This window comes from Phyllobates terribilis, unplaced genomic scaffold (genome assembly GCF_046119375.1).
Source record: "Phyllobates terribilis strain yellow unplaced genomic scaffold, ASM4611937v1 Scaffold_3__8_contigs__length_932513732, whole genome shotgun sequence".
NCBI lineage: Eukaryota > Metazoa > Chordata > Amphibia > Anura > Dendrobatidae > Phyllobates > Phyllobates terribilis.
The window spans coordinates 685,949,116-685,965,174 of NW_027362763.1; the positions used below are offsets into that span (position 1 = coordinate 685,949,116).

Genomic DNA, 16,059 nt, shown 5'->3' on the forward strand with positions numbered 1-16,059 from the left:
TTCGTAAAAACCGTCAGGGGTTTCCACAACCATTGGTCAACCAAAAGTTCCAAAAGGGGCAGTCAGGGGCTGTACGCAACGGAGAGCTGCTTGCCCTGAAATATAGGGATAAGAGGGATATTTTTGTCCTCAGCTCGATCCACACAGATGCCACAAGGGCCATTGTAGAACTAGGATCCACCACTCCGAAGCAAAAACCTGTGTCAGTCATTGACTACAACAAACACATGGGGGGTGTGGACCTTGCAGACCAGGTTCTACAGCCATACCAGGTATCAAGAAAGTCCTATACCTGGTATAAAAAGTTGGTTATTTATTTGTTTCAGGTGGCCACATACAATTCTTTTGTGTTGTACAAAAAAGCAGGAAATTCAGATCATTTTCTTGATTATCAATAAAAGGTAATTGAAAATCTTGTCTTTCAAAGTGTTAGCCCCGCTCATCCATTAGAATCTGAGGATGTGAAAAGACTCACTGAGCGACATTTTATTGCACTTATTCCAGCAACGGAAACAAGAAGGAACCCCCAGAAAAGATGTCGTGTATGTACTAAGACAGGAATGAGGCGTGATACCCGCTACTATTGCCCACAATGCCCATCATTGCCAGCCTTATGCGTCACTGACTGCTTTAAAATCTTCCACACAGAACCACGTTTTTAAACTGTAAAAATGTATCCCAATTTGTCATTCAAACATTTGGTTCATTTAGTGAATGACACATTCGAGTAGAGCTCACTTAATTTTCAGGGGGGGTTCTCCAGAATCTAAACCTTCCATTGCGTGCTTGTTTCTGGAAATCATCCATTGAGTTAAAATGGTCACTAAACCCATAGATGAATTCCCAGAGGGGTGTCAACATGGCGTCCGCTATCGATTCCAGCCAAATTTCCATTCCAAAAGTCAAATGGCGCTCCTTACCTTCCGAGCCATGCCGTGCGCCCAAACAGTGGTTTTGCACCACATATGGGGTATCAGCGTGCTCAGGAGAAATTGCACAACACATTTTGGGGTCCATTTTTTCTGGCTGCCCTTGTGAAAATTAAAAATTTGAGGCTAAAGTAGCAGTTTTGTGTTAAAAATGTGTTTTTTTATTTTCACACTTCAACATTATAAAATTCTGTGAAGCCCCTGGGGGTTCAAGGTGCTTACCACACATCTAGATAAGTTCCTTGAGGGGTCTAGTTTCCAAAATGGGGTCACTTGTTGGGGGTTTCCACTGTTTAGGCATCTCAGGGGCTCTCCAAATGCAACATGGCGTCCGCTATCGATTCCAGCCAAATTTCCATTCCAAAAGTCAAATGGCGCTCCTTACCTTCCGAGCCATGCCGTGCGCCCAAACAGTGGTTTTGCACCACATATGGGGTATCAGCGTGCTCAGGAGAAATTGCACAACACATTTTGCGGTCCACTTTTTCTGGCTGCCCTTGTGAAAATTAAAAATTTGAGGCTAAAGTAGCAGTTTTGTGTTAAAAATGTGTTTTTTTATTTTCACACTTCAACATTATAAAATTCTGTGAAGCCCCTGGGGGTTCAAGGTGCTCACCACACATCTAGATAAGTTCCTTGAGGGGTCTAGTTTCCAAAATGGGGTCACTTGTTGGGGGTTTCCACTGTTTAGGCACCTCAGGGGCTCTCCAAATGCAACATGGCGTCCGCTATCCATTCCAGTCAAATTTCCATTCCAAAAGTCAAATGGCGCTCCTTACCTTCCAAGCCATGCCGTGCGCCCAAACAGTGGCTTTGCACCACATATGGGATATCAGGGTGCACAGGAGAAATTGCACAACACATTTTGGGGTCCATTTTTTCTGGCTGCCCTTGTGAAAATTAAAAATTTGAGGTTAAAATAGCAGTTTTGTGAAAAAAAGTTAAATGTTCATTGTTTTCTTCCACATTCCAAAAATTCCTGTGAAGCACCTGAAGGGTTAATAAACTTCTTGAATGTGGTTTTGAGCACCTTGAGGGGTAACGTTTTTAGAATGGTATCACTTTTGGGTATTTTCTGTCATAAAGGCCCCTCAAAGTCACTTCAAATAAGATGTGGTCCCTAAAAAAATGTTTTTGTAAATTTTGTTGTAAAAATGAGAAATCGCTGGTCAACTTTTAACCCTTAGAACTTCCTAACAAAAAAAAATGTTGGTTCCAAAATTGTGCTGATGTGAAGTAGACATGTGGGAAATGTTATTTATTAACTATTTTGTGTGACATATCTCTCTGATTTAAGGGCATGAAAATTCAAAGTTTGAAAATTGCAAAATTTTCAAAATTTTCACCAAATTTCCGATTTTTTCACAAATAAACACAAGTGATATCGAAGAAATTTTACCAGTATCATGAAGTACAATATGTCACAAAAAAACATTCTCAGAATCAGGGGAATCCGTTGACGCATTCCAGAGTAATTACCTCATAAAGTGACAGTGGTCATAATTGAAAAAATTGGCCCGGTCACGAAGGCAAAAACAGGCTCTGGTGCGAAGTGGTTAATCATAATCACAGACGGGGATTCTTTACTGTAAGAGCAGTGAGACTATGAAACTCTCTGCCGCATGATGTTGTAATGAGTGATTCACTACTAAAATTTAAGAAGGGCATGGATGCCTTTCTTGAAAAGTATAATATTACAGGTTATATATACTAGATCCTTGATAGGGCATTGATCCGAGGAACTAGTCTGATTGTCGTATGGAGTCAGGAAGGAATTTTTTCCCCCAATGTGGAGCTTAGTGTTTGCCACATGTTTTTTTTTTGGCTTCCTCTGGATCAACATGTTAGGCTATGGGTTGAACTAGATGGACTTAGTCTTCCTTCAACCTTAAAAACTATGTTACTATTGTAAGCCAAAACCAGGAGAGGAACAATCAGGAAAAGTATAATAGAAACACATCACCACTTCTGCATTTATCATCCACTCCTGGTTTTGGCTTACAAATACAGTACAGACCAAAAGTTTGGACACACCTTCTCATTTAAAGTTTTTTCTGTATTTTCATGACTTTGAAAATTGTACATTCACACTGAAGGCATCAAAACTATGAATTAACACATGTGGAATTATATACTTAACAAAAAAGTGTGAAACAACTGAAAATATGTCTTATATTCTAGGTTCTTCAAAGTAGCCACCTTTTGCTTTGATGACTGCTTTGCACACTCTTGGCATTCTCTTGATGAGCTTCAAGAGGTAGTCACCGGAAATGGTTTTCACTTCACAGGTGTGCCCTGTCAGGTTTAATAAGTGGGATTTCTTGCCTTATAAATGGGGTTGGGACCATCAGTTGTGTTGTGCAGAAGTCAGGTGGATACACAGCTGATAGTCCTACTGAATAGACTGTTAGAATTTGTATTATGGCAAGAAAAAAGCAGCTAAGTAAAGAAAAACGAGTAGCCAACATTAAGAAATGAAGGTCAGTCAGTCCGAAAAATTGGGCAAACTTTGAAAGTGTCCCCAAGTGCAGTTGCAAAAACCATCAAGCGCTACAAAGAAACTGGCTCACATGAGGACCGCCCCAGGAAAGGAAGACCAAGAGTCACCTCTGCTTCTGAGGATAAGTTTATCCGAGTCACCAGCCTCAGAAATCGCAGGTTAACAGCAGCTCAGATTAGAGACCAGGTCAATGCCACACAGAGTTCTAGCAGCAGACACATCTCTTCAACAACTGTTAAGAGGAGACTTTGTGCAGCAGGCCTTCATGGTAAAATAGCTGCTAGGAAACCACTGCTAAGGACAGGCAACAAGCAGAATAGACTTGTTTGGGCTAAAGAACACAAGGAATGGACATTAGACCAGTGGAAATCTGTGCTTTGGTCTGATGAGTCCAAATTTGAGATCTTTGGTTCCAACCACCGTCTCTTTGTGCGACGCAGAAAAGGTGAATGGATGGACTCTACATGCCTGGTTCCCACTGTGAAGCATGGAGGAGGAGGTATGATGGTGTGGGGGTGCTTTTCTGGTGACACTGTTGGGGGTTTATTCAAAATTGAAGGCATACTGAACCAGCATGGCTACCACAGCATCTTGCAGCGGCATGCTATTCCATCCGGTTTGCGTTTAGTTGGACCATCATTTATTTTTCAACAGAACAATGACCCCAACCACACCTCCAGGCTGTGTAAGGGCTATTTGACCAAGAAGTAGAGTGATGGGGTGCTACGCCAGATGACCTGACCTCCACAGTCACCAGACCTGAACCCAATCGAGATGGTTTGGGGTGAGCTTGACCGCAGAGTGAAGGCAAAAGGGCCAACAAGTGCTAAGCATCTCTGGGAACTCCTTCAAGATTGTTGGAAGATCATTTCCGGTGACTACCTCTTGAAGCTCATCAAGAGAATGCCAAGAGTGTGCAAAGCAGTCATCAAAGCAAAAGGTGGCTACTTTGAAGAACCTAGATTATAAGACATATTTTCAGTTGTTTCACACTTTTTTGTTAAGTATATAATTCCACATGTGTTAATTCATAGTTTTGATGCCTTCAGTGTGAATGTACAATTTTCATAGTCATGAAAATACAGAAAAATCTTTAAATGAGAAGGTGTGTCCAAACTTTTGGTCTGTACTGTACATAGGTGTAAAATACTGACCAAACTACTGCCGTGTGAACGTGGCCATAGGCTGTGACCGGTATTCAAGTAAATGATTAGCTGCAATACCAGACATAGCCTAAGAACAAGAGTGGTGCTGTTTAGGCCTATATTAGTGGATAATAATGGCTTAGTTCTACAAGATTTTTACCAGTGAGTGGAAGAAATATCATATTTCCTTCATGACTAATGTAATGTCTAATTACTAATGTAATGTCATGGATGAACCACACGAGGCAATGTCTTTATTGCAAGAAATTACTGCCCCCGACCATTGACTGTTATCGTCTCTTTTTTCTCGACAGTGGATCTGTACTGGACTGATTTGAAGGAGAAAGGGGAAAAAAAGCATGAAGAATTTCAATCTCTCAGACATAGGGCCCCATCCACACACAAATACAGCTACACATGTAGAAATACAGGAGTACCCACTAGAGATGAGCGAATCTTTAACAATTCTGATTTACTAGCTGAACTGAACTTGTCCTGGAAATTAAAAGTGCTCCAAATTCTCCAAGGATGTTTATAGAACTGAGGTCTCCTAGCATGGTATTCAACCCCTTTCAAGCTCTTTAACGCAAACATAACCTTAGTAATGATCGTAATCGGTAACGCAGCGACTCTCCTATAAATTAAATCTGCATTATTCTTTTTCCTCAACCACTAATCTTCACTGCTGTGCTGTCACACTATCTGTACAGTTTCTCCAGTGTTTTATAGCTTTCTCTCCCTATTTCTATGGCTATGCTTCAAGCTGTGACGTCCTCTCACTATCCAGATTCACCAGAAAATGGCTGCTGCACTCCTTGCCTCTGCTTTTATACAGGCTGTGGTAGTCTGTCCTGATTGACTGTGTTATATCATGTGATGTCATAGCTGTAAAGTATTATGGGTAAGCATGCCCAGCCACACCTGAGGTCCTGTGATCCTTCTCTCGCTGATGCAATCTTCTGCAAAGTGTAAAATTGTGGCCGACTTAGTTGATTCACGCAAAGCCAATATTAAATTGTTTAAATTTGATGGGTTCAGAAAATTTTTAAAAATACAACAATAATTTGATTCGCTTCTCTCTAGCACACACATACACCATGTCGCACGGACACTCGAAGAAGCAGTCATCTGCACAAAAATTGTCCTGCGGGGTCTACAGAAATAAACTGCAGAACTCCCTCCTATTATGTTCCGTCTGTTATATTGGTGTCTTATGTGGCTTTCAGCCCTTCTGTCACCTCCAGGCAACAGGATGTGACTTCTTCCTTTGCACCCCTTATATCTACCCCCTGGGCAGCAGAGACCTGTGATATAACCGCATAATATACTGTAGTGTGACACATCTGTATGTTATAAAGCTGTCCAAATATTTCAATAAATGCGTAGCATGGTCTGTATCTATTATGAAGATGAAACAATCACTTATTATTGAATATTCCCTTAAAGGGAAGCGGTTATGTTTTAAAGGACTCCTTTGAGGAATTTTTTTTACTTAAATGCCTGTATTTTGGGCTAAAGATAATTTTTGTAATGGGGAGTCATTACAAATTTGCAATCATTTGGCCTCTACATATCACGGTACACGAGTTGTAATTCTTATTTCTCTTGATATAATCCATTCCCAAAAGAGATCGTACAGCTATGTCCTATGCCAGTAATGGGTGTATGGAGCCAGCTCAGGAGTTGTGCCCACTAGAGATGAGCAAACCGGAACTGCAAAGTTCGGGGTTCGTACTAGACATCTAGTGTCTGGTGCTGAACTTCGCACATGGAGAGAGAAAGAGAGAGTGAGAGATTTTCCAGCTCCAAAGTCGGGTCTCCATTGATTTCAATGGGGTTCAAGTACAGTTCTGGTACACAAACCAAGCTTTGGACTAAAGTTAGGTCGGGTACCAGAACCCAAACATCCACGGGTCCGCTCATCTCTAGTGCCCACTCCATACAGCCTTCTGAAGACTCCCATTGACGCCATAATGGGGCTCCTATGATTCACAGCTTGTGGCTCTTAGGATAGGTCATCAATGTGTGGTCGGCTGGGGTCTGACACCTGGCACCCCTGCCGATCAGCTGTCATCGGTGGTGGCAGCGGCCAGTTGGAAGTACTCACTTGCCAAGCTGCTCCATATTCTGGTAGTGGCCGATGCAGGGTACTGCACATACACCTCCTATTCAAATCAATAGGAGGCGGATGTGTAGTACCCTGCAGCGGTAACTATCAGAAGACGGAGCAGCGCTGCAAGTGAATACTTCCGGGCGGCTGCTGCCGACACCAATAACAGCTGATTGGCGGGGGTGCCGGCTTTTGGACCCCGGCCGATCACAAATGAATGACTTAACCCTAAGGATAGATCATTAATGTTAAAGTAGTCTTTAAGTATTGCATAGAATAGTGCAATTGATAAAGCAATTGCGGGTTCATGACTAGTGATCAGCGAGTACTAAAATGCTCGGGTCGAGCAAATTGGAATGCTCGAGTGCTCGGTCCGAGTAACAAGCCCAATGTAAGTCTATGGGAAACTCGAGCATTTTTCCAGCGGCCCTCCCGGCGGTCTGCAGAGGGCCTAAAAATTGCCCAAATCGATGGGAACGGTGTTCACATGACATGGGAACAGCATGGGGAAGACCCCTGGAAGCAGCTCTGACATCCAGGTCAATGCTGTCAACAACGTTGTCAGAGGTATTAAGCCACTTTTATGGACTCACAATAAAACATACAAAACCAAAACCAAAATGGATTTTCCTGGGAAATATGTTAAGGAACATCCTCTCCAGGGTAATGACTTGTATATAAGGCAAAATAAATATGCAAAAACAAAAATGTTCCTCCACACCTTGGGCTATGATCACTCGTAGCGTTTTTGATGTGTTTGTACACTTTTGCATTGCTTTCAACGATGAAAAATGTCATTTTAACATTTTACTACCTTATCTGGCCATGTGGTGTGTGAGACATGATCAGACACATCCTGTTTCATTTATGAAGGAGGAACTCTGAAAGTCACAAACACTATTTTTAGAGGGCCATCAGATGGCCCTTACTATTCTTAAAGGGCCAGCAGTCGGCTATGCTTTGTTTTTTCCCATTATTGAAGAGTGGGTCTCCTATACTGTTATTGCATATGCAGTGACTGCAAGGGCTGCCAAAAATTTGGACGCACCCCGATACCCCGTGGAAGAGGCATAGAGGAGGATCTCAGTAAAAAAAAATGTTCCCATTATAAAGAAGTGGGTCTCCTACAATGGTAATCCCCAAGCAGTGACTGCAAGGGCTGCCAAAATTTGGGAAAGCCCCCAATAACAATTTAAAGACACATAGAGCTGGGCCACAGTAACGACATGTTCCCATTAGAAAGGAGAGGGTCTGCCATACAGTTATAGGGTATGTAGTGAGTCCAACAGCTACCAAAATGTAGGAAAAACCCCACTAACAATTTAAAGACACAGAGCTGAGTCACAGTAATGACATATTCCCATTGAAAAGGAGTGGGTCTCCCATACTGTTTGCCTATGCAGTGAATGCAACAGCTGCCAAAAATTTGGAGGAACTCCAATGCCCCTTGTAAGAGACGTAGAGGTCGGAGCGCCTCATGAAAACAATGTTCCCATTATTAGGAAGTGGGTCTCCCATACTGTTAGCCTATGCAGTGAATGCAATGACTGCTAACAATTTGGAGGCACTCCAATGTCCCTTGCAAGAGACGTAAATATGGTGATATTGTAGATATGGTGGTGATATGGTGGTTGAGGATGAGGAGAAGGAGGAGGACAAGAGCAAATAGACAAAATCAGGAAGCATATACCCATGTCTGGGTGTGAAGATAGAGGTGCATGTTAGACCTCCCAAAAAAAAGACACTGTATTTGAATTTATGTTACGCTGCTATCATTCGGTGGTGTTGCGAAGTTTCCCAATCCAGCCCTTGTTCATTTTTATAAGAGTCAGCCTGTAAGCATTTTCAGTTGACAGGCGGATGCGCCTATCGGTTATAATTCCACCAGCGGTACTAACAACCCGCTCTGACAAAACGCTATCAGCGGGGCAGGCCAGGACCTCCAAGGTGTAGAGAGCCAGTTCATGCCACGTGTCAAGCTTGGATACCCAATAATTATAAGACACAGAGGAATCATGGAGGACGTTAGTACGGTCGGCAGGGTACTCCCTTGTCATCTTCTGAAACTTTTCCCTCCTTGTGAGAGTACCCCGCACCTCACGGCCTGTGCGATGGGAGGGTCTGAGAAAACTGTCCCAGAACTTTGACAGTGTTCCCCTGACTCTGCTGGATTGCATTTGTGTCTCTCTCGCCTGTACTCCTTGGTTGTCCAACGAACTGTGACCTCTGCCGCCAGCGTTTTCAGATGGGAATTTTTTTAATAATTCCACAACAAGGGCATTCTGGTTCTGCCCCATTTTATTAGGCCTGTCTGGCTTGGGAATAAGAGACAGAAAGTAGCATGGGTCTAGAAGTGTCACCAACCAGTAATAACTGTCACCCAAAATTTGGAGAACGCAAGGGTCACGGGAAAGGCAGCGTAATAGAAACTCAGCCATGTATGCCAGACTGCTAACAGGCAAGACTTACGTGTACTCACCAAGAGGAAAACTGACCATGCTCTCCTCCTCATCCTCCTCCTCCTCCCTGTCCTCAGCCCATCCATGCTGAACAGACGGTATGACAGTTGTGCAGGTAGTACCACCTATAGCGCAGGAAACTAGCTCCTGTTTTTCCTCCTCCTCTTCCTCATTGTCATAAAATCCACGTTGGGATGAGATGAATCTGGGCTGTGTGGAATCACCCTGTATGGTTCCTTGCTCCATCTCATCGTGCTACGTCTGCAATGCATCCTCTTTAATTGTGAGCAGAGAGCGTTTCAGAAGACAGAGAAGACGAATGGTGATGCTAATTATGGCGTCATCGCCGCTCACCATCTTGATGGAGTCCTCAAAGTTTTGGAGGATGGTACAGATGTCTGACATCCATGTCCACTCCTGAGGTCTTATGTGTGGAGTCTGACCTGAATACCGACAGCCTTGTCGATTCTGGTAGTCAACAACTGCCCTCTTTTGCTCACAAATCCTCCCCAACATCTGCAATGTAGAGTTCCAATGCGTGGGGACATCGCACACCAGTCGGTGAGCTGGAAGGTGCAAACGCTGCTGAAGCACGACAAGGGTGGCAGAAGATGTAGCTGACCTTATAAGATGGGCACACATGCAGCGTACTTTGACAAGCAGATCCAGCAGATCCGGGGAGGTTTTGAGAAACCGCTGAACCACGATGTTAAGCACATGGGCCAGGCATGGTACGTGTGTGAGCTCACCTCGCTTCAGAGCCGCCACTGTCACAGATGACCATGCCTGGCTGTAGGGTCAGCGGTGTCAGCCACAGATCTGCCTGCTCTATCAGAGCTGTCCACAACTCTTCAGCGTTGTGCGGTTTTTCACCTAAGCATATTAGCTTCAGCACAGCCTGTTGCCGCTTGGCCGAGGCAGTGCTTCCAGCTTGTGATTGATGTAGTCATTTTGGAGATGGAGGCTGAAGAGGAGGAGGAGGTGCAGGAACTGTAGAATGTGTGTGCAACCATGACTGACCCAGGGCCCGCAATCCTCGGCGTTGGAAGGACGTGTACTGTCCCAAGGTCTGACTGGGTCCTGGCTTCCACTATATTAGCCCAGTGCGCCGTCAGCGAGATGTACCGTTCCTGCCCACAAGCACTTGTTCACGCATCCGTGGTTAGATGGACTTTTCCAGTAATTGCGTTGTTGATGGCACGGCTAATGTGGGACACATGCTCGTATAATGCGGGGACGGCACACTGGGAGAAATAGTGGCAGCTGGGGACCGAGTACCAAGGGACAGCCGCCGCCATCAGGTTGCGGAAAGCTTACATCTCCACGAGCCTAAAAGGCACCATTTCGAGCGCAAGCATTCGTGAATTTAGTAATGTGGCCGGTGCGGCGTTGGCTGCTTGCTGGTGGTGCTAGTTGACAGTGTGCAACGACAGGTGCAGAGCAGGAGGCATCTTCGCAAACACCGTGGACAGGGGATTGGCTTGCATGCACAACAGTGGAAGATGCAGTGTTGTCACCCACAGACACTGTTTCTGGACCCTGAGGTTTGGCCCACTTAGTCGGGTGCTTTGCTGCCATGTGCCTGATCATGCTGGTGGTGGTCAGGCTGCTAGTTTTCCTACCCCTGCTGATGCTGGCCTAGCAGGTGGTGCAAATGGCCTTTTTGGGGTTATTGGCAGGGTCTTTAAACAACAACCAGACTAGGGAAGACCTAACAGTTGTACTGGCAACTTCCATCGTGTTGGCGTTATGGGGAATGCCTTCCCTCCTTCTGTCTAAGACCACTACACTGCTTCTTCCTGACTGTTGTGGTGCTATGACTCCCTCCCCATGTGTGCTGCTGTCCTCACTCTGCATGTCCCCCTGCCAGGTTGGGTCAGTTACTATATCATCCACCACCTCATTTTCCACTTCTGCACCCTGGTCCTCCTCCTGACTTACTGTCAATTGTGTCTCATCATCATCATCCACTTCTTGCGACAGTAATTGCACTTTCCCACCGTCGCCTTCATGTGACAGTGGCAGCGCAAATATTTGGTCATCACTACACGTGTTCTCCTCTTGACTTCGTTGAAGCTGGCCGGTCAAGAGGCCCGAATTTACAAATGGAAAAGTGAACAGCTCTTCTGTGTGTCCAAGTGTAGGATCAGTTGTCTCCGGGCACTCGGCATGGTGGGAGGAAGGAGGATCAGGGTGAGGAATATGTGGTCCAGACTCACGGCTACTGAGACTTGGCCGTGTGGAAGACAGGGTGGTGGTGGTGGTGGCAAAGTGACTGAAAGCATTATCTGCTATCCAACCAACAACCTTTTGACACTGCTCTGGGTTCAATAGTGGTGTGCTGCGGTCCCCTAGTAATTGGTACAGGAAGCTCGAGCGACAAGATGTGGGTGTTTGTTGTGGCACAATTTCAGCTTGCCCACGGCCACGTCCTCGGCCTCTGCATGCATCATCACCATCACGTCCACTTTCCCGTCCCTTGCCACGCACCTTGCCCATTTTAAATGGACGACAATATTTTCCATGTTCACGACAAATGGCTGATTTTGGAGTGCAGTTGTATGTGATATGTCTGACAGAGAATCACGGTTTTAAATAGCAGGCCTGTAATTTACTAATACTATTCTTCACAGAGACCTAGTGCGAAAAGCTTAACCAACACACTGCAACAGAATGGAAGGCAGAAATGGCTAATTTTGGAACGCTGTTATATGTGATATGTCTGACAGAGATCCACGGTTTTAAATAGCAGGCCTGTAGTTTACTAATGCTATTCTTCACAGAGACCTAGTGTGAATAGCTTGACCGACACACTGCAACAGAATGGAAGGCAGAAATAGCTGATTTTGGAACGCTGTTATATGTGATATGTCTGATAGAGAACCATGGTTTTAAATAGCAGGCCTGTAATTTACTAATACTATTCTTCACAGAGACCTGTGTGAATAGCTTGACCGACACACTGTAACAAAATGGAAGGCAGAAATAGCTGATTTTGGAACACTGTTATTTGTGATATGTCTGACAGAGAACCATGGTTTTAAATAGCAGGCCTGTAATTTATTATTACTATTCTTCACAGAGACCTAGTGTGAATAGCTTGACCGACACACTGCAACAGAATGGAAGGCAGAAATGGCTGATTTTGGAATGCTTCTATATGTGATACGTCTGACAGAGAACCATGGTTTTAAATAGCAGGCCTGTAGTTTACTAATACTATTCTTCACAGAGACCTAGTGTGAATAGCTTGACCGACACACTGCAATGAAATGGAAGGCAGAAATGACTGATTTTAGAACGCTGTTATATGTGATACGCCTGACAGAACACCACGGTTTTAAATAGCAGGCCTGTAATATACTAATACTATTCTTCACAGAGACCTAATGGGAATAGCTTGACCGACACACTGCAATGAAATGGAAGGCAAAAATGGCTGATTTTGGAATGCTTTTATATGTGATATGTCTGACAGAGAACCACGGTTTTAAATAGCAGGCCTGTAATTTACTAATGCTATTCTTCACAGAGACCTAGTGTGAATAGCTTGACCGACACACTGCAACAGAATGGAAAAGGAAGCCAATATTTTCCTCATTCAGTTCAAATTTCTGGATTTTTATTACTGAAATATGGAACAGATTTGGCTGTATTCTGCAGTGCTAACAAGAAAATGGAGTGAAAAATAGTGTACTCTGGGTTACTTTTTAAGCAAATAAACAGGATTAAGATAAAAAAATTTTTTGCCCTGGTCCCTGATATATGAGGCTATGTCTACAAATATCTGTAAGAACAGCAGCAGCAGGAACGTGCTATGAACCCTCTTGCACTATATGCACTGCAGTCTGCCACATACACTGCCTGCCTGCCTAACTCCTGCTATCACCACTGAATATATGCAGCTGGATTAGTCCTCAGAAGGACTGTTAGTTCAGATGGATATATAGACATGCTGTGGAATGCTTTTACTAACTATAAACAAGCAAATCTCTCCCTGACTCAGCAGCAGCTCTCCCTACCCTGCCTGTTTTCAGGGTCGATTGTGACAAGCATAGCGGTGCCATGTCTTATATAGACCTGATGACGCTATGCATCCAGCCAATCACTGTAATGCCCACAACCAACATGGCTACGACATTACAGTGCGTGGCAACCAATCCCTGCATGTTCATTGGCTCTCTAAAGAGCACCAAACATGCAGGGCACAGACCCGAGTTCCGGCCCGAGCAACCCGGAAATACTCGCCAAGCTTGTTGAGTACCGTGATGCTCGGGCAAGTACTGAGCAGTGGTGAGCACGTTCGCTCATTACTACAACCCCTGGCAAAAATTATGGAATCACCAGGCTCGGAGGATGTTCATTCAGTTGTTTAATGTTGTTGTAAAAAAGCAGATCACAGACATGGCACAAAACTAAAGTCATTTCAAATGGCAACTTTAGGGCTTTAAGAAACACTAAAATAAATCAAGATTAAAAATGTGGTACTCAGTAAGGGTAATTTTTTTCAGACCAAGCAGAGGGAAAAAATTATGGAATCACTCAATTCTGAGGAATAAATTATGGAATCACCCTGTAAATTTTCATTTCCAAAACTATCACCTGCATAAAATTAGATCTGCTCATTAGTCTGCATCTAAAAAGGAGTGATCACACCTTGGAGAGCTGTTGCACCAAGTGGACTGACATGAATCATGGCTCCAACATGAGAGATATCAATTGAAGTAAAGGAGAGGATTATCAAACTCTTAAAATAAGATAAATTATCAAGCAATGTTGCAAAAGATGTTGGTTGTTCACAGTCAGCTGTGTCTAAAATCTGGACCAAATACAAACAACAATGGAAGGTTGTTAAAGGCAAACAAACTGGTAGACCAAGGAAGACATTAAAGCGTCAAGACCGGAAATTTAAAGCAATATGTCTCCAAAACAGGAAATGCACAACAAAACAAATGAGGGACGAATGGGAGGAAACTGGAGTCAATGTCTGTGACCAAACTGTAAGAAATCGCCTAAAGGAAATGGGATTTACATACAGAAAAGATAAACAAAAGCCATCATTAACACCTAAACAGGAAAAAACAAGGTTACAATGGGCTAAGGAAAAGCAATCGTGGACTGTGGATGACTGGATGAAAGTCATATTCAGTGATGAATCGCAAATCTTCATTGGGCAAGGTGATGATGCTGGAACTTTTGTTTGGTGCCGTTCCAATGAGATTTATAAAGATGACTGCATGAAGAGAACATGCAAATGTCCACAGTCATTGATGATATGGGGCTGCATGTCAGGTAAAGGCACTGGGGAGATGGCTGTCATTACATCTTCAATAAATGCCCAAGTTTACATTGATATTTTGGACAGTTTTCTTATCCCATTAATTGAAAGGATGTTTGGGGATGACGACATCATTTTTCAAGATGATAATGCATCCTGCCATAGAGCAAAAACTGTGAAAACATTCCTTGAAAGAAGACGCAGAAGGTCAATGTCATGGCCTGCAAATAGTCCGGATCTCAATCCAATTGAAAATCTTTGGTGGAAGTTGAAGAAAATGGTCCATGACAAGGCTCCAACCTGCAAAGCAAAGCTGATCTGGCAACAGCAATCAGAGAAAGTTGGAGCCAGATTGATGAACACTACTGTTTGTCACTCATTGAGTCCATGCCTCAGAGACTGCAAGCTGTTATTAAAGCCAGAGGTGCTGCAACAAAATACTAGTGATGTATTGGAGTGTTCTTTTGTGTGTTTGTTTTTCATGATTCCATAATTTTTTCCTCAGAATTGAGTGATTCCATAATTTTTTCCCTCTGCTTGGTCTGAAAAAATTACCCTTACTGAGTACCACATTTTTTATCTTGATTTCCTTTAGTGTTTCTTAAAATTGCCATTTGAAATGACTTTAGTTTTGTGCCATGTCTGTGATCTGCTTTTTTTCAACAACATTAAACAACTGAATGAACATCCTCCGAGCGCGGTGATTCCATAATTTTTGCCAGGGGTTGTATTCATGACCCATCTGGGGATTAAACTGATAGATAACAAATAAAAAAACTAAAACAACTATATATATATATATATATATATATATATATATATACATACAGTTAGGTCCATATATATTTGGACAGAGACAACATTTTTCTAATTTTGGTTCTAGACATTACCACAATGAATTTTAAACAAAACAATTCAGATACAGTTGAAGTTCAGACTTTCAGCTTTCATTTGAGGGTATCCACATTAAAATTGGATGAAGGGTTTAGGAGTTTCAGCTCCTTAACATGTGCCACCCTGTTTTTAAAGGGACCAAAAGTAATTGGACAGATTAAATAATTGTAAATAAAATGTTCATTTCTAGTACTTGGTTGAAAACCCTTTGTTGGCAATGACTGCCTGAAGTCTTGAACTCATGGACATCACCAGATGCTGTGTTTCCTCCTTTTTGATGCTCTGCAGGCCTTCACTGCGGTGGTTTTCAGTTGCTGTTTGTTTGTGGGCCTTTCTGTCTGAAGTTTAGTCTTTAACAAGTGAAATGCATGCTCAATTGGGTTGATATCAGGTGACTGACTTGGCCATTCAAGAATATTCCACTTCTTTGCTTTAATAAACTCCTGGGTTGCTTTGGCTTTATGTTTTGGGTCATTGTCCATCTGTAGTATGAAACGACGACCAATCAGTTTGGCTGCATTTGGCTGGATCTGATCACACAGTATGGCTCTGAATACATCAGAATTCATTCGGCTGCTTCTGTCCTGCATCACATCATCAATAAACACTAGTGACCCAGTGCCACTGGCAGTCATGCATGCCCAAGCCATCACACTGCCTCCGCCGTGTTTTACAGATGATGTGGTATGCTTTGGATCATGAGCTGTACCACGCCTTCGCCATACTTTTCTCTTTCCATCATTC

At 43.3% G+C, this 16,059-nt stretch overlaps 1 protein-coding gene across 1 annotated transcript in view; it reads left to right on the plus strand.

Moving 5' to 3' along the window:
- Positions 1 to 5,971, plus strand: part of LOC141258294 (calpain-8-like) — a 61,152-nt gene extending 55,181 nt beyond the window's left edge. The window contains exon 21 of the mRNA XM_073673301.1: positions 4,889 to 5,971. Coding sequence (XP_073529402.1) covers positions 4,889 to 4,912 — 24 coding nt within the window. The 3' untranslated portion in view covers positions 4,913 to 5,971. The remainder of the gene's footprint in view (positions 1 to 4,888) is intronic.
- Positions 5,972 to 16,059: the final 10,088 nt, after the last annotated feature.